The sequence below is a fragment of the Oikopleura dioica genome, chromosome PAR, assembly GCF_907165135.1.
Source record: "Oikopleura dioica chromosome PAR, OKI2018_I68_1.0, whole genome shotgun sequence".
In the NCBI taxonomy this organism is placed as follows: Eukaryota; Metazoa; Chordata; class Appendicularia; order Copelata; family Oikopleuridae; genus Oikopleura; species Oikopleura dioica.
The window spans coordinates 13173899-13198419 of record NC_137293.1 but is presented as its reverse complement, the minus strand read 5'-3'; the positions used below and the strand labels follow the sequence as shown (position 1 = coordinate 13198419).

General features: G+C 41.3%; 10 protein-coding genes across 11 annotated transcripts; all 10 read right to left on the bottom strand.

Moving 5' to 3' along the window:
* Positions 1–25: 25 nt before the first annotated feature.
* On the bottom strand, positions 26–1342 carry LOC145702765 (heme A synthase COX15-like). Its single transcript, XM_081780032.1, has 4 exons — positions 935–1342; positions 635–888; positions 313–590; positions 26–269 (listed from the first exon to the last, which is right to left on the bottom strand). Exons 1-4 carry the CDS (start codon positions 1328–1330, stop codon positions 52–54), a joined length of 1146 nt encoding a protein of 381 aa, XP_081636158.1. The 5' UTR covers positions 1331–1342; the 3' UTR covers positions 26–51.
* A 324-nt stretch (positions 1343–1666) lies between these two features.
* On the bottom strand, positions 1667–3571 carry LOC145702673 (sorting nexin-7-like). Of its 2 annotated transcripts, none has more exons than XM_081779929.1 (8): positions 3299–3571; positions 2982–3256; positions 2712–2938; positions 2421–2672; positions 2195–2384; positions 1971–2156; positions 1867–1927; positions 1667–1823 (listed from the first exon to the last, which is right to left on the bottom strand). In XM_081779929.1, exons 1-7 carry the CDS (start codon positions 3555–3557, stop codon positions 1904–1906), a joined length of 1413 nt encoding a protein of 470 aa, XP_081636055.1. In that variant the 5' UTR covers positions 3558–3571; the 3' UTR covers positions 1667–1823; positions 1867–1903. The 2 variants fall into 2 exon arrangements, with proteins under 2 accessions (XP_081636055.1, XP_081636056.1); XM_081779930.1 differs by having other exon boundaries at positions 3302–3571.
* A 12-nt stretch (positions 3572–3583) lies between these two features.
* Positions 3584–4802, bottom strand: LOC145702675 (uncharacterized). The gene is made up of 3 exons (XM_081779932.1): positions 4684–4802; positions 4511–4640; positions 3584–4468 (listed from the first exon to the last, which is right to left on the bottom strand). The coding sequence occupies exons 1-3, from the start codon at positions 4744–4746 to the stop codon at positions 3879–3881; spliced, it is 783 nt and encodes a 260-aa protein (XP_081636058.1). The 5' UTR covers positions 4747–4802; the 3' UTR covers positions 3584–3878.
* A 50-nt stretch (positions 4803–4852) lies between these two features.
* LOC145702674 (2-phosphoxylose phosphatase 1-like) lies at positions 4853–6576 on the bottom strand. The gene is made up of 7 exons (XM_081779931.1): positions 6464–6576; positions 6238–6421; positions 5935–6136; positions 5603–5896; positions 5494–5560; positions 5238–5448; positions 4853–5196 (listed from the first exon to the last, which is right to left on the bottom strand). The coding sequence occupies exons 1-7, from the start codon at positions 6539–6541 to the stop codon at positions 5060–5062; spliced, it is 1173 nt and encodes a 390-aa protein (XP_081636057.1). The 5' UTR covers positions 6542–6576; the 3' UTR covers positions 4853–5059.
* Positions 6577–6613: 37 nt separating this feature from the next.
* Positions 6614–10551, bottom strand: LOC145701036 (serine palmitoyltransferase 1-like). The gene is given in 9 exon segments (XM_081778266.1): positions 6614–7682; positions 7729–7891; positions 7932–8493; positions 8538–8613; positions 9143–9275; positions 9277–9519; positions 9559–9949; positions 9994–10291; positions 10335–10551. Coding segments are annotated over 7 exon segments (1410 nt in total). The 5' UTR covers positions 10501–10551; the 3' UTR covers positions 6614–7682; positions 7729–7891; positions 7932–8390.
* Positions 10552–10563: 12 nt separating this feature from the next.
* Positions 10564–12607, bottom strand: LOC145701037 (nischarin-like). The gene is made up of 5 exons (XM_081778267.1): positions 11771–12607; positions 11403–11730; positions 11280–11354; positions 10857–11239; positions 10564–10810 (listed from the first exon to the last, which is right to left on the bottom strand). Exons 1-5 carry the CDS (start codon positions 12143–12145, stop codon positions 10673–10675), a joined length of 1299 nt encoding a protein of 432 aa, XP_081634393.1. The 5' UTR covers positions 12146–12607; the 3' UTR covers positions 10564–10672.
* Positions 12608–12624: 17 nt separating this feature from the next.
* LOC145701038 (uncharacterized) lies at positions 12625–14292 on the bottom strand. The gene is made up of 6 exons (XM_081778268.1): positions 14181–14292; positions 13462–13571; positions 13181–13419; positions 13067–13140; positions 12841–13023; positions 12625–12802 (listed from the first exon to the last, which is right to left on the bottom strand). The coding sequence occupies exons 1-6, from the start codon at positions 14253–14255 to the stop codon at positions 12689–12691; spliced, it is 795 nt and encodes a 264-aa protein (XP_081634394.1). The 5' UTR covers positions 14256–14292; the 3' UTR covers positions 12625–12688.
* Positions 14293–14337: 45 nt separating this feature from the next.
* On the bottom strand, positions 14338–18325 carry LOC145701947 (regulator of MON1-CCZ1 complex-like). Its single transcript, XM_081779159.1, has 9 exons — positions 18106–18325; positions 17285–18062; positions 16769–17235; positions 16552–16725; positions 16398–16514; positions 16222–16353; positions 16025–16127; positions 15873–15984; positions 14338–15827 (listed from the first exon to the last, which is right to left on the bottom strand). The coding sequence occupies exons 1-9, from the start codon at positions 18248–18250 to the stop codon at positions 14406–14408; spliced, it is 3450 nt and encodes a 1149-aa protein (XP_081635285.1). The 5' UTR covers positions 18251–18325; the 3' UTR covers positions 14338–14405.
* On the bottom strand, positions 18290–22479 carry LOC145701946 (histone-lysine N-methyltransferase eggless-like). The gene is made up of 4 exons (XM_081779158.1): positions 22226–22479; positions 20526–21531; positions 18504–20481; positions 18290–18464 (listed from the first exon to the last, which is right to left on the bottom strand). Exons 1-4 carry the CDS (start codon positions 22477–22479, stop codon positions 18358–18360), a joined length of 3345 nt encoding a protein of 1114 aa, XP_081635284.1. The 3' UTR covers positions 18290–18357.
* Positions 22480–22518: 39 nt separating this feature from the next.
* Positions 22519–24195, bottom strand: LOC145704134 (zinc finger protein 277-like). Its single transcript, XM_081781572.1, has 4 exons — positions 23715–24195; positions 23227–23676; positions 22846–23186; positions 22519–22808 (listed from the first exon to the last, which is right to left on the bottom strand). Exons 1-4 carry the CDS (start codon positions 24178–24180, stop codon positions 22524–22526), a joined length of 1542 nt encoding a protein of 513 aa, XP_081637698.1. The 5' UTR covers positions 24181–24195; the 3' UTR covers positions 22519–22523.
* Between the last annotated feature and the right edge of the window lie 326 nt (positions 24196–24521).

Sequence of the window (24521 nt, the reverse complement as noted above, 5' to 3'; positions counted from 1 at the left end):
ATGCAGAACAATAAAACACGAAGGGTTGAACGGAAATTTGGAAAGAGTTTATTAGGCCATCTTTTTTACAGCTTGGAGGATGCGGCCGCGGCGCATTTCGTGTGAAAATGCAACCATCGAACCGAGAAGAAAAACAGAGCCGAGCTGATGCGCCGCCCCGAGTGGAACTGGCACCTCGTATAAAAGACAGCCAATGCCCATACATGCTTGCAGGTAAACTAAGGCCATGGCAGCGTTTAAAAACATCATTGGTCGTCCAATTAGCCCAGCTAAAATGGAGCTAGAATGAAAATCAAAAACAGAAAAGGATACCTTTTCGTCCCATAAACCAGCACGATGTCACTCCCAAAATGAGAAGATGAGCGAAAGTCCTGTGGTTGAACTGCACGGCAGTCGAGTTTTCGAACATATTCCGGACTTTGCTGAGCTGCTTATCCCAGTAATCAGAAGGAATCCAATCATTGCCCATTTTGGGATAAGTTCCATACACCATACCAGCGTCGTTACCAGCAACGAAAGCGCCCGACATTGCAACAAAGAAAGTAAACGCTGCTAGGGCAATTGATTTCTTCTTGAGGACATTTGTCAAGCTAAAATAAAATATAAGGCGCTCGAGAATATAAAAACCGCTCACCGATGATCGGGAAGTGCTGTAGGCTGTCCGCGATTGTGAAATGAAATGTCGAGCGCGGTCCACAAGCTGCCAACGAAAAAGGTGAATGCTGTGCCCAAATGCGCGCATAGCCGATACGGACTCACTCGAACCGGGCCGTTGGGATCTTGAGGCGTTTCTAAACCAGATTTCACCATGTACCATCCAAGCCCGCCTTGAAATCCAAGCAAACATCCCAGACCGAGAGTACGTTTGAAAACTTGGGGCGACAATTTCTTTAAAAATACAATGAGTAAATCTATAGAAAAGGAGCAATCCAACCTTCGAAGCTGCGAATCCTAGAAATGGGAGAAGGAACATGACGCCAATAGAGCGGCCCCAGTTTCTATGGCCCCATTCCATGTAATAAATAAACTTGAATCCATCAAGAGTAAGATCAGAATGGACAGCTTCGTATTCAGGAAATGTCTTGTATCTTTCAAATTCTTGTTGCCACTCTTCTTCTGACGTTGGACACGTGATGTCTTTAATCAGATGCCAGCTTGTCATAGAAAGGCCGGATTCTGTCAGCCGCGTGATGCCGCCAAGACTGACAGCAACGATGGTCGCTCCGGCAATCCCATAAAGCCAGTACGCTACGCTTTTTGGGGTCTCTCGAACTGCCGCACTTTGACTCGTCTCATTGTGGGTTATAAAACAATAAGGTTTCCGCATCATTAGCTTGAATTCAACCCTCATCCCTGACGAATTGTGATTTTCAAAATCGGTCGTTGAACAAAACTCCTTCCAGCTCCGCAAAGTCGTGAGCAAATCATTCTGAAAATTGTCCCTTAGATGATGTTTTCTATGCACATGCTCTCTCTGCTAGTCTGCTAGTCGATTTTAAACCTTATTACCTGCTATCTATTCTCTGTCACTGCAAAAATCAATTAAGATTCAAAGGTATTTTGCACCTGTTACGTAACATACATGGAATACTCCAGAAGTTTTTTAATGCAAGATCGTTTTCGAATCAGTACGATTGGTTTTATTTATATTTATTAGATGATAGTCTCTATTGCACAATATTTATTTGAAGGAAAGTAGAACTCGTGTGTAGAACAGTAAGAAAATGGAACTGCTGGGAAAGAGTGATAATTGAAAATTATTCCCCTAGATCTGTCGAGGTTCCAGCCCGCCAGGTTTTTGCCATATCTTCATAGTACGAAGCCTGATACAAATGGTTATTATGGCTACTTATGGACTTCCTTTACCTGATACTGAGCAAATTTACTGAAAACATCTGCCAAGTCACGCGCGCTGCTGGTTATATTTCTGAAATCATCATAAAAAGAAAGTTCATCGATCAATTATTTACCAAGATCTCATCCTTCGCCTCCTCTTCCAAAGCTTCAAGATTCTTTGCTGCGCATTTCTCCGCGGCTTCGAACTCTTTTATTTCGACCTGAAGCTTCGAGATTCTTTCTTGTCGCTGGCTTTCGCTATTGCCACTCAACATCCCTGCGATTGTGAATTTTCCAAGACGCGTTGCGTTTTCGTCGGCCTTTGAAATCATAGAAAAATATGTTTTTCTTTGCATACCTTTTTTGAACTGATTGTTTCCTGGAAATCTTCAACTTCAGCTTGAGAAGCATCTCTTCTCTTCAGAAGTCTTTTTACAGAATCTGAGTAGCGACCATATTCAGTAAATACTGGCTGGATGTTTTCAGCAAGCTTCGAGTGAAGAGTCTCTGCGCATTCCTTTGATCCAGCAGTTGCAACGCGAAATTTACTGAAAATTTTGCGATTTGAAAACAAGGAAGAGTACCTTAATGAGTTGCAAAGATCTTCCTTAGTCTCGCTCTTCTCCCAATTGATAATGCTCGGCAGTAGCAAGTCATAGTAGTCGATATGTTTCTGGGCAATATTTCCGAGGACTTCTGTGTTGCGCTCGAGGCCCTCCATTCTGTGCTGGAGCTTTTCTTGTGTTTCGCTTTCAGCTGTCCATTTGGGCTTGATGGTCATTGGTGAAATGAGCTTCGTCATGTTTGTTAGTTTAGATGCAAATCCGGACGATTCGCTATTTTTGATGAGAGTTATAATTCAATTATAATCTTACCTTTTCCGAACGAGCGTGAAATCGCTGCTCGGAAGAGTAAGGAACTTTCGCAAGAATTTGGAACGAGTAAGTTTTGGATGAGCAGAGACCCGGCGTACAAACGCGTTGAGTTGAATGCATCGTTTCCGGACAAACTCGACTGAGAATTTATCGAGAATGCCTTTCATATGCTGTTTTGATGGGAGTGGAGGAATAAGACAACCAGGGTGATGTGTCTCGAGTTTCTCCTGATTTATTTTATAGGGCGCTTCTTCAAGGATGTCATTTTACCTTGAGCCAAATAAAATCCTGAAATCGCCGACGAATACATAAACTCGACGCGGCGTATTCCAACCTGGCAGTTTCCGTTTTCACCTCATACGTGATGAATGACTCCATGGGGGTTTGCGTTTTCTCGGGATTCGCAACAACGACTTCTAGTGGTCCACCGACTGCGTCAAGATGCTCTTCTTCCTCTGTATTTATATGATCGGTGGTCTTTTTAGAGGAAGATGCGTCAAGTGGATCTTCATCCTCCGGTAGAAGTGATCCGTTACCTCCAGTATCTAAGGAAAGAGGTAAAACATTTTCATCGAAGTGTGATTTACCACCACTTCCATCATGCTGCTGAAGATCATGCGCAATCTGATAGTAATTCCTGTTTAAAATCTTTGATACATTTTCATCTCTTTCGTCTCCGTTTTCAGCGACATTTTCTTTCTCGGCTTCAGCTTCTTCGCCAACAGGATCTGTTGGAACAGAGAGACTTACATCGTCAAGTTCTGGCACGGCTGTAACTGGAACAGGCGCGGGAACTGGAACAACTGGCGCCTGTTCTGTTTCGATTGGGCTTTCTTCAGAATCCATCTTTTATAAATAATTATTGCTCAAAGTTAAATCCTAGCTTATATTATTAGTAAATACAACAAATAAAAGTTTTAGTCAGTTTCTCGAACGCAACGATTTTAGAAATCATGGAAGATTTTGAAGGTAGGTATTTGGAAAGGCTTTTGAAGTAAAAGATGCAAAATATAAAATAGAGGTATGCTGAAGATAAATTTACTCACATTTTTCGGGTAAATAATCATTTCGGACAAAAAATCTGGAATTCAGTCGAGTTTTGGGAAAAATACAAGTAAAAAGTCAATAGAAGTAGACAAGAAAGACTGTGAATAGGTAAAGACAGCTTTATTCATTGGATGATTCATTCGATTTGACTATGCGCTGACGCAAATTCGGATTTTCCGACATGTCATCACTGTCCTCGTTTTTATCGTCGATATTGATGACCTGGACCTCATCTTCGGACAGTTTTTCTTCGGAAAGCTCTTCGATCTCGTCGGAAATTTTTTCGGGCTCCGAGACCTCCTCAGAATCGTCGTCGAATGTTTCTTCGGACAACAGTTCGTGCTTGATCTCGCTATCAGTAGGTGCTGAATTGGATGCCGATAGTGACTGAGATTCTTCTGCGTCCAGTGATTCAGAAATCTCATCCGAAGCAGTAGCATCGTCGTTTGCCGAACTGGAGATTTCCTCTGAAGTTTCTTGAGTAGATTCAGACTGAGCAGAAATGTCTTCAACAGCTTGCTTGTTGTCAAGGCAAAAGTCCTCAAAGATCTTTTTCATTTCTTCTTCGGGAATGGCTTTCTGAAGCGTTTCTGTCGCCTGGACGAGCTTGTTCAGCGCCTTTTCAGTTCTATCAAGCCGGGCTCGAAGATCATCGATTTCTTTCTTTCTGTCGGATGTTTTTGATGAGCCGTCGGCGTCTTTGTTCCTGGCTAAAGATGGGATTTTCTCACAAAAATTATGAAAGTTCATACCCTTGAAGAAAACATAAAGAGCGTATGCAAAAACGATGACAAGATAAAGCGGAAGAATGGCGCTGCCAACAATCCCACCAAGAAGACCTTTTGATTGTGCTTGTGGTCGGCCCCCGCCAAATTCGGGATTCTGAAAGCTTTGATATGAATACTGAAAGATGCGTGGATCAAACCATTCCAGGCGGAGTCTGCCAACCTCCTGGGTTAGGTGGTCCACCACCGCCACGACGAACCATCTAAGAAGTAAACTTGTGAGAATTCGCGGGTAGATTTTGAACTGAATGATGGAATATATTATATATTTTGGCAAGATTGCACTTATAAAGTAGGTTTTCAGAAATCACATTTCTAGCAATTGTTCAGTATAGGTTTGGCTACATAAATTTGAATAAACTTCGGGACTGAAAGCGTCCTTGTGCGAAAAAAGATTCTCTTGGACGTTCGAGATGTAGTCCTCGAAGTCGGCGTGAGGCAGAAGCTTTAGATTGTCGAAGACGTTTGCGTTGTGCTCGGCAGTAGGCGATGAGGGGATGGCCAGCACTTGGCCATTTAGTAACACTCGGTAAAAGCGAGTGGGATTTTGGGCCTCTTCCAGGTCTCGATAACGAGCCGCGAGGCGTAGGGGACGTGGACCCCTTGGACATGCCCGAGTGTTGAAAGAACAGCCTCTAAGTCGATGTCATGTCCTTTTAAAATAATAAATCGAAGGCTAAAAAAGGCACTTTACCTGCAAGGATTTTTAAGCGAGACTCTCTCATAGGGCGCAAAACATAGTCAAGTAGCATGGGATAGGCGGCTAAATAGCGTGAGCGGAGATAGTTCACGTCATTTGCACGGCTTTTGAATTGGGAATTCGTCGTGGAAAAGAAGTTCTCATAGTCTGCCATTGTTACGCAAGTATCTTCTCGTTCACTCATTCCATGGTCGGCCATACAAAGCTATAGAGGGAAACTTGATAATTAATGACTAAACTCTGTAAGTACTTTTGGAAGTCGTTTCGATACGCAATATCTAGCGGTAACGTAATCCGCAACAGACTCTGGATTTCTCCTAAAAAGCTATTGAAATCAAGGAAGAGTATCAAAGGATTACCTTCCGTCCCAATCATCTGCTTTGTTTTCTGGGTTCTCAAAAAGATTTTTTATATACGCCAAGTCGATGGTCCAAGTACTGTTGTCAATTTTCGGCGCCTTATTTATCAACAAATCGATAGAGTCACAGTTCGTCCTCGAGAAATGATAGTTGTGCGACACCCGTGTAAGATTAAATTGCGGCTTCTCATTTTGGCACCACTTTGGTTTGAACTCGAGCAAGAATGAAAGTAGCGACATGATTGTTCTGGAGTATTGGGTGGAGATGATTTCCGTATCTCGGCCGAAAAGCGAGCTGAAAAATTAAACAACCTTTCATTTCTCTTCTCTTACCCATATCGATATTTAAAAAATTGGCCAAGTTTCTTATGTTGTTTGATTCCATTCAAGGTCAGCTGTGCACTTTGGCACTTTTTATTGTCTCTGGCAAGGCCTCGCAAAAGGCTGATCGCAACGGGGTGTAAACAACTCCAATATCGCGAGATAAACTGATTCACCGTGGCGCCCGTGTTGCACTCTTTCCAGCTCAGGTTGCCTGAAAAATCAAAAGATTACGAGCAAATCCAATTTTACACCGCAGATCAAAAATCTTTGAAAGTAGAGCTTCGGCTTTCGCCGCGCCGAGAGTAAGTCTACCTGTTCCCATGGGAGTGCGTTCGCCATGTCGCAGGAAAATAGTAGCACCGACGAGATCGAAGTTCTTGGAGCTAAGATGCCCCTCCATGCCCGTGACTCGCTGATCTGGTTGATTGCAGTAAACATTGAGATCTGCAAGTAGGGGCTCTTGATAGTTGTAGCTCAGGCCTTCATTGTCGATAAGCTAAGACATTTTGTATTTCAAGCGAAAATGAGAGGGTCATACATTGAAAACGAAGAAGGATAGACCACACAATCCGACCAGCACCACGAAAAATCTTTTACCACGGCCAGGAACGACCATTATTATTTGACGAAATCAAATAGTTTCCATTTCTGAAGAAGGAAGTGATAAACATTTATTCTTTGATATTAATATTATTTAATAAGGAACCATAAGAGCCAGAATATAGAAGTATAAATGGTTCGGGAAGAACAAATAACTATTTTGCGTGAATGAGGAACATCTTTTGAGATAACGATTAGATTGAATATTTGTAACTAAAAACGTAATCTAAACTCTTACATGACGTTTTCTTCGTCTAAAATTGTCTATCGACTGTTTTGAACATGCGTCTTGAATTGAAGTAGACTTTGAAAAAAGTGAATGGAATTTCTTTTCAAAAGAAAATTCTGATACAGGAAAAACTTTCTCCGGAAGTTTTGGAAAAATTTGAACACCATTGAAAAGAACGCGAAATTTATCACCTTGGAAGAATTCGAAAACAATCCGGGAAGCAAAGGGAACTCGAAAATCGGGGAAGAAATCAAAGAAAGAAAGAATTGCACCAAGAGTAAGATCGTGCCCCGAGTAAAGTCGAAAGCTTTCGCTCTCAGCAAAGACTTGCTCGATAAGAGGTTTTACAGAAAGAAAAGAGTTTCGTTGATAATTTATATTTTTGACGTACTCGTGATTGATAGAAGAAACCATACTCGTAAAATTAGCGATTTCTTCGGCTGATAAACATTTATTCTGTTTAGCAGACGAAGAGTTTTTGCACTGATAAGAAACAATAGAAGATGAACAGCTCTCTACAAACAGCTGATCCGCAATGACATCTATCCATGTTTCTTTGAATAACTTCGTTATTTTTTGTCGAAAGTCAATCGAAACATTCGTCCATGTCTTTTCGTAATAAGAGTTTTTCAACAGGTTCGTGCTTTGGCAAGGTTGGGGATCAGCCCGAAAATAAGTATCTCTCGTAGGTGAAATTACACTGTTGGAACAGATAGAAGGATCGAAGGTTGAAAGCAAGGCCAAAGCAGAAAGAAAAGTCCTTGTATAAGTTGTCGAAGTGACGGTAAAGCCGGAGGTAAATTTTAAATAGCGGCTACGAAGATATCTACCAAGAAGCTTGTGCTGCTCGATCCCTAGGGAAGTCAATTGAGCAGATACACATTTTTCGGAAGAAGTATAGACTTGTATCTTTGAAGACAAATACAAACTAAAATGAAGCTTTAGTCAGATCAAATGTTAGGGCTTAAAATTACGTGAAGCATCCTTTGAGATCTCTCATCAATTCCATAACTGGCGTACGAATGTCGCAGAGACTTTGAGTAGTCTTCTTGGCTCGATTCGAATCCATAGCAGTACGATGGCCATGCCGAATGAAAACATGAATGCCAGTTAGCTTCTCTGGATCAAATCTTCCTTCTGAAAAATCTTTTATGTGATGCATTCCTTAATTTCTTACCGTCTCCGTGAGACTGTTCATAAAATGTTTGATTGCAGCTTCTTTCAGCATCAAAATCGTATGAATCCACTTCAGCCTTTGTTTCCTCAACAGTGTGACCTTCAATTTCTTCGTAACTTTCTAACAAGCCGGAGATAGAGATCTTGAAATCATCTTGAAAATCGGACTGAAAGACAGAGAAGGTGTAAATCGCGACTGCTATTAGAATGACGAAGAATATTGACTCCCTCACTTCACCCATTCGATCATTTCTAAACAAAGATTCTTAAAAAAATTCTAACTGAAATTATATTTAGAAATAAAAGTTGAAGTAACATAAGTGATTTATACATAAGTGCAAAGTTTTAATTGTTGAATGGAATCTCGAAGCTTTTGGATTTTTACAAAGTTAGTTAGCACGCACTTGAAGGTCCCATTTCAACGAATCTGAGAGCGACTGAAAAATAAAGGTGGATAGGCTTAAATACTGGACTTGGAAACTGTAAGCTGCTTGATAAGGCTTGATAAAACATCGACGCATGAAGACAGTTCTTCCTCGGAAAATGCAGCAGAAACTGTTAGTCTTAAAACACTGTTAATACGTGCTTTGATAGGTGGGGGACTCACCTAATTGAAATATTATTGCATGTTCTATCTTGGTCTAGTTTTTCGCCACTGACGAGCGCGATCCCTTGCGCTTGAGCTGAGGTGGGTTTTGAATTTAATCGGGCAATCTTTCTTTGGCTGTAGCTCCGAACTTTTCTAATAAACCCCCAACATATGACACATGGTTGGAAAGAGCTTTTGAGCTCTACAAACTCTGCATTGGAATTTCCGAAATCTATAGAAATTCCCGGTTTTTACTTACCGATTTTTATCTGAATTGCCGGTTTTCACCAAAATTAACAATCAGATCCTTTTCGATCTCCCACAGGTTGATAAACTCTGCATTTGAATGACAAATCAGCCAAAAATTACCTGTTTTCAGGCGTTTAAAATGTTGAAATCTAATCTGAATTCATGTCTCGCACTGTTCAATTTTCAAAAAATGCAACCCAGTAATGAAGGAAAAACTCCGATAAAACTGATTATATTTGATATTTTTGGAATTCCAATGCAGAGTTGCTAGATCTTTAAAAGCTCTATCCATACATGTATGATATGTTTGGTTTATGTTTTCAAGATCTGGGAGAGAGCAGGACCAAGATTGCCCGATTAAATTCAAAACCCACCTGACTGAACAAGCGATCTAATCGCATTGAGGTTTTCATTATTATTTGGATGTGTTAGAAGTAAGTGTTTGATAGGACTTATTTCGTCTCCGGTTAGATCGAAGGCGTTGGAGTGTTCTACAGCTTTTGAGCAGTTTGTGAAAGAATTTGGCATTTGCACGGAGGCGGCACAGCCGCGTCGGCTCATTCTGGAAGATTTTAAGAGCGGTCAGCGCCGCACGAGCTAGGTAAGGAGGTAGTGAGGCTGAGAAGCAATAGCCAAGCCCGGCTAGCCGTTGATGGTCGACAACATATGCCGAGCCAGCGCAAAAACCTCCGATTGAAGGGATGGCACGCTCAGTTTCTGCGCTGATCAGATCAATATCCAGCACATCAACCTAAATATAAAAAGAAAATGAAAAAAATAAACAACTTACATTCAGATGTTCGGTCAATCCTTTTCCGCTTTCACCGAGAACGCCAAACGAGTTAGACTCGTCAAGAAAGATTCTGACTTGGTATTTGTATTTGAATTCTACCATCGTTTTTAGTTGAGCGATTGAGCCTGTATTTTGGTAGATGCCTTCTGCGATGAGTATTTTTCGGGTGACTTTTGCTTTCTTTTTGGGGTTCTTGGCTTCAATGGCAGCTTGAGAATCAAGCAGTTCTTTCAAGTGATCCATGTCATTATGGCGGTACCAACGGATGGTTGAGCGCGAAGCTTTAGCACCTTGTTGAATCGCAAAGTTTGATTGCTCATCGATAAAAAGAATATCGCCCTTTTTTGCGTACGCAGGAATAGCGGAGGCGATTGTAGAAAAACCGTAACTATTATTGATTAAATATATTTGATACAAGCAATCTAGCTCCACCTGTATAGAATCGCTTCATCAACCCCTAGGAAGTTCGCCAGCTCGACTTCAAGGTTAATATGCGCATCAAAGGTGCCAAAGAAGCCTCTTGGCCCGCAGCTTCCGACGCCATAGTCTTTTATTCCCTCCATCCCAGATTGCACAACAGCCTCATCTTTGTTCAAGCCGAGGAAATCGAATGATCCAAAGTCAAGACACTCATCACCGTCGACGATAATTTTTGACCCCGGGAGCTGTTTGACGATTCGATCTTGCGGTTCTTCGACGATCGGAACGAGAGGCTCAGGTTCCCACTCATCTGCAGAAAAAATGTCGATGCTTATTTGTCTAACAGAAAATACCTATAAGTTTCTGTTTCTCCGCTTCTGTCAGTTCGGGTCTTCTCCTTCGATCTCTTTGGGGTCCAGAAAAGTAGAGCCAATAGATACAATAGATCAAAATCAATTCAATGCATAGGTGGTAGTATGGCACTGTTTTCAGCGCTTCCAACGTGAAAAAACGCTCCATTTTTGTTGAAAATAATCTCACGAGCACATTCTTAATTTTGGGACATAAAGACTTGAGTTGAATGAGTGATAAATCGTACGAAGATTAAAGTAGGTCTGGAACATGGAGCAGAAATTGAATGAGGAATAAGTTGGTTGAAAGCAATCTGGGCGCGACCAATGAACAAAGCAACTTAGAGTATCGTTTTCGTTTCTAGTGCGAAATTGCGCCGATTTAGCGTTGCTGTGGTCTCTTTGCTTTCGGCGTCGCGTAAGGCACAGAAAATGTCAGCCATTGATAGTTCTTCTTTCGACGGAATGATACCATCGATCTGAATACGTGCGTTTTTCTCTTGCTGGCAAAAATGCTGAACTTACAATAAGCTCTGAAGCTCTCCTAGGAACTCTAGCTAGTATTTGAGTACGATAGTCAAGCTTTTGCGCGATCGGGTTGTCCGATAAATCAACTTCAGTCAGCATTGGCAGCCTGTTCAAATGAGTTGCTTCGTCAATATCCTCGACTTGGTTTTTGGAAGCGTTGAGGGTCATCAAACCGAGTAAACGACCGATAGGCTTGAGGGATGAAATTTGATTGCCGGAAATGTTCAAAATCGAAATATTCCCAAGTGAGAGAAATGTGGGCGCGGTAAGACCGTTGTTTGACAAGTCTAGGATCGTTAGCTTCATCAGGGTTTCGAGATTTTCAATGTCAGTCAAGCGGTTTCCGTTCAGATTCAAGTTCTCCAGGTTTGGGCAGAGATCTGACAATAAATCAAAAGAGAAATGGTTTGAATGACTCACCCATGTTAAGATCGACTTTCTGCAGCTTCGATTTGGTGAAGTTAACTCGAGAGAGCATTTGCCACGGACCCGAATCTACGAAACGGAAATTATATAATATTGAAATTCTCTTTTCTGCTCTACCTCCATTCGCGAGGACGGTGCTTATCGACTTTGATTGTCCTTCAAAAGACAACACTCTCAGTGAGCTTTTCAAGCGATCGAATCCAGAAATATTCTCCGCGTAACAATGATGTAATGAGAGTTCGTGCGCTGCCGTAAAATACGCTACGCTGAACGCGAGTTTCTCCCGCGATAGGCTGCTGTGGTGAAGGTCGTTTTTCGAAGAGCCCTTTATTTTGACGGACTTGAGTTGGGAAAACTGCTGGACAACTTCTTGATAGAGAGGCGAATCTGCGGACAAGAAAGAGAGCGCGTTCAGTTGAAGGGAAGATAAGAGCGTCGATTTTTTCTATTTTGTTCAATAACATTAAGACATATGAAAACAATACCTTTTGCAAAGTAAGCGCTAACTCGGAGACAATAGAATATGGCTCAAAGGAATCAAGCTTGAGAAAAGTAACCAAGTCCATAGGAACAGTTTCGCTAACTTCCTCTATGACCTCATTCAAATATTTTTCCAGCTCATTTTTCCTAGACTGAAGGAAGTCCTCCGATTTGCGTATTTTCTTTGGTGGAATTTTAACGCCTTTGATTTTCGATTTGATATTGGAGTGCAGAGAATCGAATTCAGAATAGCGTTTCAGAACGGACCAGGTCCTGTCGGAAGTTTTAATAATGATTTTGTACCAAGCGACATCCTTGCTGTCGATTTCGAACGATTCAATGGAAATTTCAATCGGATTCAAAATGCTTATCGTTCTCATATTAGTTCTTTATCATTCTTTTGGTAACAATATTAATAATGGCATTTGAATAATTAAAGATTATAGTAAACAGATTATTTTGACAGAACATATAAAACTTGTGCGTAACGTTATGTTAAAGATGAATAATTACTTATCATAAAAACAGAACAGAAGGATTGCTAAGAGTAGAAGAAATCACATTGGTCTTGAGATTTCGTGTAGTCTATCGACTCTTTTTTGCACAGCAGCTAATGTATCTTCAATTGCCTTGAGCTTTCTTTGTGCTTCCTGAATACGCTTGGGATCAAACTTTGATGTATCCCGGCTCGGCAAGGTAGCAATTGTGGTCTGAATATCAGCCAACCTCGAACTCAAATCTCCTTGTCCCTTCTTCGTCCGCTCAACGGCCAGCTCTACTTCATCAAGGGACTGAAGCAAGCTATTGCGGATCGCTGATTCCATTCTGTTGGAGAAATAGTTTTACATAAGTTACGTGATAATGTGAGTTTAAGTGTATTTTAGGAATGGAAAAAGTGTGGCAGAATACGTGAGTGTTTGTCATTATTTGGTGATTTCTTCGATAATTGGATCGGTGAGATGGAAGAGAGTGGTCTTTTTGGCTCTTCGTTTTTCTGATATGCGACTTGTGTTCTTCAGAATATTCAATATTTGCCCCTGAAAACTAATTTTGGGCATTTTTTTTATAAAAATACCTTTGTATGGCCTTTCTTGAAGAAAGAGCATTGAGAAAGTTCTTTTTCGCTCAAGTTGTACTTTCCTCCGTCATCATCGTCGTTGAAGAAGGTTTGCGCGGCGAATTTCTCATCTGCTGTGATTTTGACCTTGTTCATGAAGCGACCCAAAATGTCGTACTTTTTGCGGAACTCCTCATTTATCTAACACAGGTTTCAAGCCTCAAGAAATCGTTTTGTTTCTAACCTCATCCATATAAATTTTCAGCTGCAAGTATTTGAGTCGCCCTCTATCATGCCTTGTCAATTTGTTGAACTCCTCTAAAATTTTTATAATTTCAAATATATCGAACCAAAAAACCTTCAGTCATCAGATTCATCTGAGGAATCAGCCAGCGTTTAGCGGTTTTCTTTGGCTTTCCGGTCTTTGAACTGACTGTTTTCTTTTTGCCTGTAACATTTGAGTCCTTCAAGGGTTGAATGTTTTCTTTGTCTTCTGAAGCTTTTTTTGTGGATAAAATCTCGCTCGGTTCTGGATCAGCATCTTTCAGATCGTATTCCGGATGATCATTCATTTGATCGCGTATAAATTCCATCCGACTAAATAAACGCTACTCAGAGATAGTGGTAGAATGATTTTACAATTTCTCTTTTCTCAAAGCATCGGTTTTTATTTGAAAATCATCAATTTGTCTTCGTATCTTATCATTAGCCTCCTCCATCTCCTCCAATATCTCTCGATAATGGATTAGGCATCTGGGCTCGGCAAACTGTGTCAGGAACAGACAGAGGAACAGGAAAAAAAAATTCTGTCCCATATTTTACACAGGTACACAGGTCAGGAAGCAAAAATATCCTGATTTTAGACAGGTACTCAGACAGGTTTTTTTACACAGCTTATCAAACAGGTTACACAGGTCAGGGCCTGCATGAACAGGTCTGAGCAGGTCAGAAAACAGGAAACAGGCCCTGTGACAGGACAAAAAACAGGATATTTCTGAGAAAAAATATTACAAAGAAACAAAAAGACGCGAATTTATCGGTTATTTTGATTGTTGAACTCCTTTTACGTCTTTCGCTATTGATTTCTTTAAACATTTTCCCTGACTTATGCAGTTCCTGACCTGGTTACACAGGAACCTGTCTACGGTCAGGACCTGAGCGGGAAACACAGGCCTGTTTAAGACAGAAACAGGAACAGGGACAGCTAAAGAGAATTTTTTCCCCAATTTTACACAGGTACACAGGACAGGCCCAAATTATTACCCGATTTTACACAGGTACTCAGACAGGTTCCCCAAAAACAGGAAACAGGACCTGTGACAGGTTTTTACACAGCTCAGTTTGCCGAGCCCAGTTAGGCATGATTGCACCTCCTCATCACCGGTAAGAATTGTCACGGTTGTCTCGTCGAAATGGGATAAAAGGGTATCCATTTCTGAAAGAAATTACCTCAGATGCTTGAGCCGATAGATTTCAAGAAAACTAATTTAGTGGTACACAGACTGTGAATTTATCAAAAATATAAGTTTATTGGGGTACAAAAATAAATATTTCAAGTTGAATGATTCAAAAAAGACAAATTTTCAAGAAAGTTCGGTTGCAGACTGGACAGCATTCGCCGTCTGAGCACAATCCCAGCCGCAGCATTTCATCAGGAACGGAACTTTTGTCTTTCCCCAGATTTCTGAGCACGGTCGCAGAACAGTATACGAGTTAGCTCCAGCAGAAGCCCCGCAAATATCACACGAGAATTCTTCATCTTCGGAATTTTGATTTTCTTCCTTGATTTCATCATCTCTTTTTACCAGCTTGAAGTCTTTCCAAAAAGCGACACGCATGAAGTTGTTCTTGAATTTGACTCGTTCAAGATTAAGCTTCATCATTTGTTTCGGGAAGCCACGAAGTTGATTGCCAGACAAATTCAGATACTTGAGCGTTTTGAGCTGGCCGAATTCCGGTCTCACCTCAGACAGATAGTTGTACGATAAATCACAATAAACAAGCGCCGGGAGCTCGCAAAACTCTTTTGAAATCTTCTCGATCTTACAAAATGACAACATCACGATTTTGAGCCTGCTCAATTCCCTGATTTCCGGAGGAATTTCAGTTATTGGATTGTCGCGTAATTTGAGGACTTTGAGCATTTTACAGTGCCAGAGTGCAGGCGGAAATTCCTCAAATGAGTTGAAAGAGAGATTCAGGTAGACGAGGCTCCTCTCAAGCGGATTGAGTCGTATGAGATGGTTCAAAAACCAGCCACGGAGAGAAAGTGTGTAACCACCATTGTCTTGGAAGGATTCTTCCACAACATGTTTTAGCGCTGACTGATGATGAACAACTGTTACTGGCGTATTCTCCCGTGACATTGCTTGGAACTGTGTAACCTGACTTGGTGGAGTACATTTAATCATTGCATCGATTGGTGTTCCGTGAAGCATCTCTCTTGAAATATTTCTACTGTTCAAATAGTCACGTGTCTCTTCTCTCGGCTCAAGTGTTATGTAATCTTCTAGTTCACTGACTGGACGTTTAATGCAGGGTGGAATCTGTTGTTCATATGATTTTAGGATTTTTTCTTGGAGAGCTTCGTTCTTGTTTGCTTGTTTTTCTAGTGCTTGTTGCTGGAGTTTGAACTGATGCAGAGGAATGCGAGTAGGAACGGGATCCAAGGTAACTAGTTCATTGATGTCCACGAAGGTTAGGTCGTCTTTGCAGAGAGTTCTCGTGAATGCTCTTATAGCACCAAGCTGCTTTGTTCCTCCGAATGTCCGTACAGGTTCAATCTTTCCAGCATAAGAAAAGTCTGCTAGTTCAAATCCTGGTTCTTCAATTTCATCAAAGTCTTCTCTATCATCAATCTGTTTGTAATAATGGAGCAGGGAGTTTTCTTGCATATTTGGTTTGTTCCTTCGATATGGGAATGGGTCGGGACCAGTATCAAGGACGTATGATCGCTGCTGCAGCTTTTCTTCTTTTTGTTGCTTATATGCGGGCTCCATCGGTTTCTGAAATGTTTTCATAGAGTAAAAGAATGAATAGACAAGTTTTACTTGAACTGTATGCCGCGATGAAGACTGATCATCCCGTTTCTCTGTTGCAGGAGTTGTTGTGACTCGATGATGCAGAATTTTTGATTTAAAACTAGCATCCGCTGTCATTTCGCTAAAAATGGGTTTGTTGCAAGGAAAAAATGAATTGCTACCTTGTTGGCGATCTTTGTCGCTCATGCCTGATTTCTTCCGCTGGGGGATCATAAGGCACGGGCGATGGAGGTGCTGGTCTCGGCCTTCGTAAAAGCACCATTTCTAAAAGTAGATAAAATCAATAGAAAGTCGAATAGATTTTTGAATGAAGAATCGGCAGTTGGTACAGAAAATACACTTGATAAATTTTACTTTATCTGAATGGAAGAAAGAAACTGTGAAAGATCATCATCGCCAAATTTTGACACATAAAGCTGCTTGTATTCATCAGGGATGTGCAAGAATGGCCCTTTTGGCGAGGTTGATGTTAGAATTCGGGCATTTTCAACTAAAATAAGTCGATTTTATTCTGGTCGTTATGACGATTTTTACCTTCAAGATGTCTATAAATATCCCTAAAAAGCTGATCGTCTTGTCTGAGCGCCGCGTCAAGGTACTTTTGACTCTTGAAGTTGTCGTAGTTTCGCTCTGCCAAGTGGTATTTTAGTGCTAAAGGAATCATTTTACATTTCATTTCATGCTTTACCTTGTGGGATGTCGCCCTTATTGAGAAGAACCTCTGCAACATGAAGATAATTTTTATCTTGCTTGAGAATATCCAAACCACTTGCTTGTGTCTCAGGATGCGCCAAAAGTGCGCATGCTACTGTACTTGTCGACGGGAAAATGCCACACTGCAATAGTTGTTCGATCACAATGGCTAAAACAAACTTAGGATCTATTCTTTCTAGAGATATTCTAACCTTGACCACTTTTTAACAAGCAATCGATAAGGAAGCAAATTAGGCGTTCTTCTCCGTCCTTTTCAATTTTGTCCAGTGAACGAAGAAAGAGCAACATCAAATTGCTCAACTCTTCTCTCGATACGCCCTCGGTTAACAACGGTTGGAAAACATGCAGAAGAATATCAGTTTGAGACAAACTTGGTTCGGGCTTCATCGTCACAATTTGATCAAAAATACGACAAATTCGTTCTACAGGTTCCGACTTCTTGATTTGACTGCGCAAAATATCGAATGCTACGGCCTTGTGAAAACGTCTGCGAAGCAAGAACCGGAAGAATAGTTCATCGTTCTCGAAAAGTAATCCGATTTTGTCGAGACGTAGCTCGAGTTCCCAGAGTTTTCCGTCGCGGACGTCTACGATGATGTTTGGAGTGAAGTAAGATATTTGAGGAATGTAGATTCCGTCTTTAGTTGTTTCACCAACGCTTTAAAAATATTATAATTTATAGATAACAAAAATGCTGAAGAACTCACCATGATTTGACTGGTTTTCCAGGAACCATAGGAGCCAAACCTTTGATGCTCACAATACTGCCTGTTATTGATGGGCCATGCTCAGACGGGATCGCGCGGACATCGAAAACAGATGTTGATTTCACCTGCAAATTGTGAACGACAACAAGACTGTCCACGACATTTAGCGTGTAAGAATCTTTGGCGGACCCGAGAATCATGAAAGCCTCTTCTGTGACGGAATTTTTCTTCACTTGGTGCAGAATAAGCCGAGTCTCGTCATTTTGCACGATCAAATGACAGATGTAGGTCGTTTTGTAAAGCTGAACAAGCCAAACTGCCTTTTCTTTCAAGCTTGAGACTCGAGGAATGTCGAGCTTGGCGATTTTGGTTATGCAATCTTTGCCATACAAATATGCCGAGATCTCTTGGCCAGTAGAAATGACGAAGACAGACGACTCCTTCGAATACTTGCACCAAGCTACGGAAATTTCTTGCTTCGAAAGCAGTTTGGATTTCGCTGTGTTCACGGAAATTTGAATGAGTTCCAATGATTTGGTAGTGACAAGTGCCAACTGGTCGTTTTTCAGCCAAAAGTAAGAAATTATTTGTTGCTTGACAGAAGGAGATACAGACATATCTGCAATTCCAGACGAGTTGTCCTTGAAGAAAATTTCAAGAGAGACATGAGAGCGTTGCGTTGCAACGAGTCCAGAATCAGACAGCTTAATCGCATAAATCTGACCAGTCGGTTGTAGGTGAATAGTTTTCTTCGGAATGTGTGCCTTGTGAGATGTGACTGTAAAAGAAACGTTCGATGTTACAGAAAAAGTTAGCTGTACCAGTAATGGTTCCATTTGAATCAACGGATAGAATTTCCCGCCTTCCTTCATCATAGAAAACTGCATTAGCTGTTGAAGCTGGCCCAAATTTGATTGGTCTGGTAGTTAACACCAAAAACGAACCTTCAGTGTTGTTTACTCCCATTCTAGTTCCCGTACTTTTTAAATTTAACTGTTAAAAGGGTTGAGATAAAGAAATGTGTCAATTGGACTGGCAGCTGTGATATGAGCAGATGAAATACATGTATATTTTTATCTAAGACGGCCACGACAGGCCGAGGTTCCGCAAAAGCATTTGAGGCCCTTTTCTGGGTCGGGATCGATTTCATATCCGTAGTCCCAGCAAAGCTCTTCGCCCGCTTTATACAGTTATTTTCATGTTAGAAGAATTGAGCTACCTTTTATATTTCGTCTTGCAAAGAAACAGACAGTTGGTACACGCAAATCCGCAGTGTTGATAATAACGTTCTGTGTGTCCAAATTCGGCGCACATGAATGGTTGAGGTAGCGACCAAAGTTGCCCTGATGCTTGGCATCAATAACGTACATGATGCGCTTTCCTCGATCTTCTTGTGGCTTCAACTCCTCCTCAGTTTGGAAATACTCACGTGTGCGACTCCACTCTTCGTCTTTTGATTGCTTTTGAAAACTGTCAAGATACTTTTGAAAACCAAAAAAGATAGTATTTAAAAACACCCCTGAGTCAGTTTCATTTCCTTCCTCTGTCTTTTGAGCTTTCTTCTTCGGTTTTCCCTTGGCTTTCTTTGGCGATTTCCTCTTTTTTCGTTTTCGCGACGAGCGTCGTAAATTCCCAGTTTCAGACAGGGTGGATCCTATCAGCTCATCGGCGCGAGGAACGAATGCCTCTTCCTTCTTATCATCAGGTTCCGCCATGCTGTTACTCTCCTCCTCACTTTCTGCTTCACTTTCTTGCCCAGAGTCATTATTCTTGTCCTTCATCATTTTCTTGAGGTTTTCACCAGACTCAATAAAGTCAAGATTCGCGAAGTATTCATCACCAAGTTTTCTCCCATGTCGTTCGGCCTCATCTTCGCTGCGCACAATGCCCGCGTAGATGCAGATGAACGCACCAAAAGGAATGTCACTCATTGTTCTCACACCCCAGCCTTTTTTGAACGTTTTGTAGAGCTGAAGATCCTGGCGCACACCTCGTTGGACGATAGAGTTTTGGCAAGGCCTCTGAGCGCATTTATTGCATCCGCAATTCACGTTGCATTCAAAGATGCCTGTGGCAAGGATGTCAACGAGTCTACCGTATTCGTAGCTTTTGTATAGAGCATTTATCTTTTGAGCACCTTCGTAGGTTAGTCGTTTGCATGGGCAATTTGCTCGGCAGCCATCCGTACATTGACAATTGACGAGAAAATCTCGCTCTACATTGATTCTAGCGCTACGATGGAGAATCGGCCGAATCGAATAAACCATACTAGGTGGTCTATCTTTGTCCACTTGGTTGTACATTGGAATGGGTCTGTTTTCTTTCCCTTCGGAGAAATCCTCACATATGAAGCCCTTCAGCTTTGCTTTGTCTACCCGTCGGTTGATCTGAACCTTGCTATCGAAGGAAAAGCAATCATGCTCGAGAAACTCCGTAAGAGAAGTTGCCACGAGGTATTTGTCAAGCTCTGCCCTATTTTTGATATCTTTCTTGCACGCTGTTTTGTAGTACATGTTGAGCATATCATGAGAAAACTCCGCATGCTTGAAGTTCGTTCCGACTCTCGGAAAACGTTCAAACCCAAATAGCATCGGCCGTAACAGCGGTGGATATGATTTAATAATCTCCGCAGGGTCTGCTAAATCGACCCATCCAGCACATTCAGTAGAGCAGTTGTGGCTGGGGCCAGTTTTACCAGGTTTGACCATTGATTTTGGGAGAGGCAAGTACTTGAAGTCGAGATTTTCAATCGCGTCATCGTCGCCGGTTAGATCACAAAAACCTGTTGTCCAATCTGCAGGTCCTCCTTTTTTGGCACCTTGCTTCTGCGCAATATTTCCGAGTCTATTTGCAGGGGCAATTAGTCGTTTACTTATTGACTGGACTTCTTGCTGAGTGTGGGGAAAGAATCGGTCAAAAAGCTTCTTTATCTGGAGAGAACCCTTAAATATCCACTCACGATAGATGTGTGCATATGGCTCGGTCGAAAAAGGAGCAACTTTCGTATTGAACTTCCACTCGAGAAGAACCATGTTGCAGTCGTAGTTTACGATTTCTGCTGGGTGGAATATCCATGTTTTCTGCTGCTCCATGTTCTCATGATTTTGTGCCTGATGTTGAAAGATACTAGGCAATCGACACTCAATCACTGATACTCCAGGGGGCGTGTTTATCATGCAGGAGATACTCGGCTTGTACTAAAGAATTTTTGTGTTGAAAATAGAATCATTTTTATACTTACATTATTTTTAGGCTTTGGCGCAAGAAGATTATTGATCATATATCTATCAGAGAATACCCTGAAGTGCTGTCCTTTCTGCTTTCGCAACCACTGGTTATTGTTAATACTAGCATTGCTGATTCGCTCATAAGGAAATTCGTTAAAGTCGCCGTTCATTAGGAACTTGCTCACATAAGTATCGGCAACAGCGCGAATTTTCTCCGGGGCAACATATCGCCAAATTCCACAAGTAAAGAAGACACAAGCCCGACCATTATTCGGATGACGCATCTTATTACTCTTCGGTATTTCGACTACCAAGCCGGGATACAGCAACTGATTTTCAACTTTAAGTTTCGTGTTGAACTTTCTCTGATGGTAGTGTTCCTCCCCTTCGGATATTGGATCCAGAGGAGCGATAATCCGCTGCCCGAGACATATCTTTCCTGGTTTCAGAGGAAACGCGATCCTCTTGTAATCAACGACAACTCCGAATTTGTGATCAGGGATGCCTTCAAGACCTGTCAGAGAGACATGGTACTCTGCTCTGTCAATGGCTCTTCCTTTTCCATTCGCAACTAGAACTTTTTCAAGGCGACCGGTAAACCACTGAGGGACAGTGAGTTTATTTTGCAGATCCCAATAATTTCGATTGAGGGACATGTCACCACACTTGCTCGTTGGCATACATCGACGAATGAGATGCGGCATTTTGTGCGTTTTCAGCCAAGTCTCTTCCACAATAACGTAAATGGAGTCGCCAAGCGTAAGATTTCCATCCAGCGTAACCTCTTTTTCTTCCAGAGGAGAAACCGTCTCAGAGTTAATTTTCTCTTGAATAGTTTCAGGCGGAATAGTGAGTTCTCTTTCCACATTTTCTTCCACCCTTTTCGTGAATTGTTCAAGAGCCGTCTCCGTTTTTTCGATACACTTCTCAATATTTTCGAAATCTGCAAGGACTTTTTTGATTTCTTTATTTTCGTTGTCTACCTCTTCTTTTTTCTTTTCTATATCTTTCTGGTTTTTGCTTTCAAAGGATCACAATTTATTCAACAGTTTGAATCAAAACTACAATAAATTAAAATTTAATTAATTAAAGATGAAATTAAAAAACTTTTTGCAGCAAAAAAATTGACCCATTCATTTTTTGGGCTCTAAAGAAAGCCCGGAAAATTCTGACTCGATTGGTCAAAATTTGACCAAAAAATACCAGACGATGACGTCACAGGGGACCTGAGAAGATGGCAAAAATAGCCATTTTGGGCAAACTTTGAGTCACTTTTTAGATGCCTTTCAGTTGGTTATTTTCGGCGTGAAATAGCTCAAATGAAAGCTTATCAAAAATTAAAGGTTCATTTTTGATATTTTTTATTTTTACAAAAAAAATTTTTTCAAAAAATTCTAGAGCCAAATTTTTTTGAAATTTTCCGAAAATCATCTAAAATGAACCTTCAGTTTCTCCTGAGCTTCCATTTGACCCATAGAACACTTGAAATATCCATCGGAAAGGCTTTCAAAAACCGACTCAAAGTTTTCGGTTTTTGGTACCTTATGACGTCATTTGTGACGTCATTCTCTAGAAAATTTTCCTCATGGGAAAGTGGGTTCGACTCAGAATTTCTCGCTCTTTCTACTGAGCTCAAAAAATCGACAAGTCAAAATTTCTGCTGCAAAAAGTTATTTAATTTCATCAAACATAAATTAAAATATTAAATTATAACCCGTAACAAATTGACTCTAGTTTCGCGCTGTTTAACTTCTCAATTTCATCGAATTTCGTTTCAATGAAGCTCTTGAAGTCTTGCTTCTCAAGGGCTTTATCAATATCTTCTACAGCCAGCATGTACTGTATGAGTTGCTCATCATCCGGAGATTCACAATTCACTTCTTTTGGGACAATTATGAGATCATCGTCACTGGAATTCCCCTCATCGCTATTTATCACTTGATCGACTGGACCCTCAGGATCGCTCATTTACCGACTCGAGTCTAAAAACGAACATCGTTGAATGTAAAACATCACTCGATCTTATTATCCATGGCGACAGTTATTTGAACGGTTTGATTTTTCTTGACAGGCTGCTGCTTCGGCTTCTGGCGCTTCGGCTTTCGGTGGTGCTTGTTGTGTTGAGCGTTATCTTTTCCTACCAAATCAGCGACGAGATTTTTTAAGATGGAATTGTTGCGAATATCTTCGGGGTGTTCGAGAGTCTCTGGAAATACGTAGAGTTCATCGTTGTCCTGGACATCAGTGTCCTCGATAGTTGTTAGCACCGCGTCGTCTTGATATGTTGGGAAATAAAACTAAAGCATTTCTAAGAGATCCGTTTAACGCTTTTACCTGGGGCTGATTCCACTCTTTTGCCAATATTTTCTCCGTTATTTCCATCACATCCAAATCATCGCTCTCGTTCTTGAATTTTTCCATCCTCAGCCAGTTGATAAGCTTGAACTGTTCATAATAGGACAAGCTCAGCTGGCTCTTGATTTTTTCATACTCGAAGTCATGCTTTTCATCCAAGTGACTGATGAGTTTTTTGTAGCTGCAAAATACTTCCTCACAGAAGAAGCAAAAGTGCTGATCAATCGGTTCAGTACCGATTTCTTGCCAACTGGCCTCGTCGTCTGAGTCGTCTTCTTGGTTCAGTTGCGTCCAGCGCTTTCCGAGTTCGAGGTAGTTTACTAAATTTTTGATCAGATAATGATTTTCTCACTAGGTTACCCAAATAAAATTTGTCGAAGGACCTGTCTTCTTTGTTCAAAGCTCTGTGCGACTTCTTTCTCATGTGATCCTTGAGCGTCGTTCTATCTTTGAAGCATTTCGTACAGCTCAAGCACTGGAGCCCATCTAGTCGTCCCCTTATCGACTCGATGAAATCGTCAATGAAGACCATGTTGTCTGGGTGTCCAACATTGAAGTGATGCTTCTCACTCATGTGATTGAAAAACTCCTTGACTTGGCTATAACCACCGGTGAACTCTGCCGAGCAAAAGAGACACATTTTGTTAAAATTGTCTCTAGATCGATCTCGTTCTTGATTTTCAAGAATAACGTCCAAGCGCATGTGATTCAAATGCTCTCGCAACTGACGATCTTCTGGGACTGTGTCGCAGAGAAAGTAGTAAAACTCGGATTCGAAGACGTCATTGTCGCCCGTGTTTGTTTTCATAACTAGCTTATGAATATCAGTGGTCTTACGTGGTCTGTACCTGTACAAAACTGAAGTAATGCCGCCTCACTCGTAGAAAAATCTTTAAATCTGTTCTTCCAATAGTTGATGTACGAGCCAAGATCCCAAATCAAGTTAACATCTCCGATGACAAACTTGTGTTCGATAAGAAGATGTCGTAGGAAATTCTGCGAGCAACCGAGATCGAAAGTCTCTTCACAGAGAAGGCACGCAACGGGCGAGAAGGGCTCATCAACGATGTCGCACCGACGAGGCAAGGATAGCACTTCCGCGCTAGGTCTAGGATGGGGGGTGATCGCTGGAGATCCGAAATGAGGCGCTCGAGATGAATCACCGATGAGTGGAGCGCGGGTTGTTTGGATCTCCAGAGCGCGGAGATCGAAGCTCGATCTCCAAATGAATCCCAGGGATTTTTTCGATCTCCAGTTTTCGGTGATCGAAGCTCTGAATTTTCTCGAGCATGGATTTTTCTCGATTAAATTCATATTTTGCAGGGACTTTGCAGGTCAGTATCTCAGAAAATAGTAATTTCTAATGCTAATCTTCAAGAAATTATCGCTCACCCGCCGAGCTGAGTCTTTGGAAATAGAAACCGAACCAATTTTAGAAGTATGTGATTTCAAGTGTTGAAAAATTTTGAAAACCATCCTATTGAGAAAAATACTCGAGCAGAGATATTAAATAGTACATTTTTTATCCAAAATTACAATCCATGCACTTGTTTTGACAAAAGATTTGAAATCTGCACTGCAGAATTAGTATTGACTGAGATTTTTAAGTTGATCCGGTCAGTCGCTTCTGATATCAGTAGGCAGGCATAAGATTG

What these genes read in the sequence shown, in the direction of transcription:
- LOC145702765 (XM_081780032.1), bottom strand. Translation starts at nt 1,330, where the DNA reads ATGATGCGGAAACCTTATTGTTTTATAACCCACAATGAGACGAGTCAA. An exon ending in ACAGCACTTCCCGATCATCG is followed by an intron (nt 591 to 634) that starts GTGAGCGGTTTT and finishes ATTTTATTTTAG; the next exon opens with CTTGACAAATGTCCTCAAGA. An exon ending in CTGGTTTATGGGACGAAAAG is followed by an intron (nt 270 to 312) that starts GTATCCTTTTCT and finishes GCTCCATTTTAG; the next exon opens with CTGGGCTAATTGGACGACCA.
- LOC145702673 (XM_081779929.1), bottom strand. Translation starts at nt 3,557, where the DNA reads ATGGATTCTGAAGAAAGCCCAATCGAAACAGAACAGGCGCCAGTTGTT. An exon ending in AGGATTTTATTTGGCTCAAG is followed by an intron (nt 2,939 to 2,981) that starts GTAAAATGACAT and finishes AAAATAAATCAG; the next exon opens with GAGAAACTCGAGACACATCA. An exon ending in TTCACGCTCGTTCGGAAAAG is followed by an intron (nt 2,673 to 2,711) that starts GTAAGATTATAA and finishes CATCAAAAATAG; the next exon opens with CGAATCGTCCGGATTTGCAT.
- LOC145702675 (XM_081779932.1), bottom strand. Translation starts at nt 4,746, where the DNA reads ATGGTTCGTCGTGGCGGTGGTGGACCACCTAACCCAGGAGGTTGGCAG. An exon ending in GGCAGACTCCGCCTGGAATG is followed by an intron (nt 4,641 to 4,683) that starts GTTTGATCCACG and finishes CAAAGCTTTCAG; the next exon opens with AATCCCGAATTTGGCGGGGG. An exon ending in TCTTTATGTTTTCTTCAAGG is followed by an intron (nt 4,469 to 4,510) that starts GTATGAACTTTC and finishes TCCCATCTTTAG; the next exon opens with CCAGGAACAAAGACGCCGAC.
- LOC145702674 (XM_081779931.1), bottom strand. Translation starts at nt 6,541, where the DNA reads ATGGTCGTTCCTGGCCGTGGTAAAAGATTTTTCGTGGTGCTGGTCGGA. An exon ending in TATCCTTCTTCGTTTTCAAT is followed by an intron (nt 6,422 to 6,463) that starts GTATGACCCTCT and finishes AAAATGTCTTAG; the next exon opens with CTTATCGACAATGAAGGCCT. An exon ending in TCGCTTAAAAATCCTTGCAG is followed by an intron (nt 5,197 to 5,237) that starts GTAAAGTGCCTT and finishes TTATTTTAAAAG; the next exon opens with GACATGACATCGACTTAGAG.
- LOC145701037 (XM_081778267.1), bottom strand. Translation starts at nt 12,145, where the DNA reads ATGAGAACGATAAGCATTTTGAATCCGATTGAAATTTCCATTGAATCG. An exon ending in TAGCGCTTACTTTGCAAAAG is followed by an intron (nt 11,731 to 11,770) that starts GTATTGTTTTCA and finishes TGAACAAAATAG; the next exon opens with AAAAAATCGACGCTCTTATC. An exon ending in GGAGAGCTTCAGAGCTTATT is followed by an intron (nt 10,811 to 10,856) that starts GTAAGTTCAGCA and finishes GCACGTATTCAG; the next exon opens with ATCGATGGTATCATTCCGTC.
- LOC145701038 (XM_081778268.1), bottom strand. Translation starts at nt 14,255, where the DNA reads ATGGATACCCTTTTATCCCATTTCGACGAGACAACCGTGACAATTCTT. An exon ending in GATGAATCTGATGACTGAAG is followed by an intron (nt 13,141 to 13,180) that starts GTTTTTTGGTTC and finishes TAAAAATTTTAG; the next exon opens with AGGAGTTCAACAAATTGACA. An exon ending in TGAAAATTTATATGGATGAG is followed by an intron (nt 13,024 to 13,066) that starts GTTAGAAACAAA and finishes AACCTGTGTTAG; the next exon opens with ATAAATGAGGAGTTCCGCAA.
- LOC145701947 (XM_081779159.1), bottom strand. Translation starts at nt 18,250, where the DNA reads ATGGGAGTAAACAACACTGAAGGTTCGTTTTTGGTGTTAACTACCAGA. An exon ending in TAAGGGCGACATCCCACAAG is followed by an intron (nt 16,515 to 16,551) that starts GTAAAGCATGAA and finishes TGATTCCTTTAG; the next exon opens with CACTAAAATACCACTTGGCA. An exon ending in CGACAAAGATCGCCAACAAG is followed by an intron (nt 15,985 to 16,024) that starts GTAGCAATTCAT and finishes ACCCATTTTTAG; the next exon opens with CGAAATGACAGCGGATGCTA.
- LOC145701946 (XM_081779158.1), bottom strand. Translation starts at nt 22,479, where the DNA reads ATGAGCGATCCTGAGGGTCCAGTCGATCAAGTGATAAATAGCGATGAG. An exon ending in CTAGAGTCAATTTGTTACGG is followed by an intron (nt 21,532 to 22,225) that starts GTTATAATTTAA and finishes ATCCTTTGAAAG; the next exon opens with CAAAAACCAGAAAGATATAG. An exon ending in TGCAAGACGAAATATAAAAG is followed by an intron (nt 18,465 to 18,503) that starts GTAGCTCAATTC and finishes AACTGTATAAAG; the next exon opens with CGGGCGAAGAGCTTTGCTGG.
- LOC145704134 (XM_081781572.1), bottom strand. Translation starts at nt 24,180, where the DNA reads ATGAATTTAATCGAGAAAAATCCATGCTCGAGAAAATTCAGAGCTTCG. An exon ending in ATTACTTCAGTTTTGTACAG is followed by an intron (nt 23,677 to 23,714) that starts GTACAGACCACG and finishes TTCATAAGCTAG; the next exon opens with TTATGAAAACAAACACGGGC. An exon ending in AAGAGTGGAATCAGCCCCAG is followed by an intron (nt 22,809 to 22,845) that starts GTAAAAGCGTTA and finishes GAAATGCTTTAG; the next exon opens with TTTTATTTCCCAACATATCA.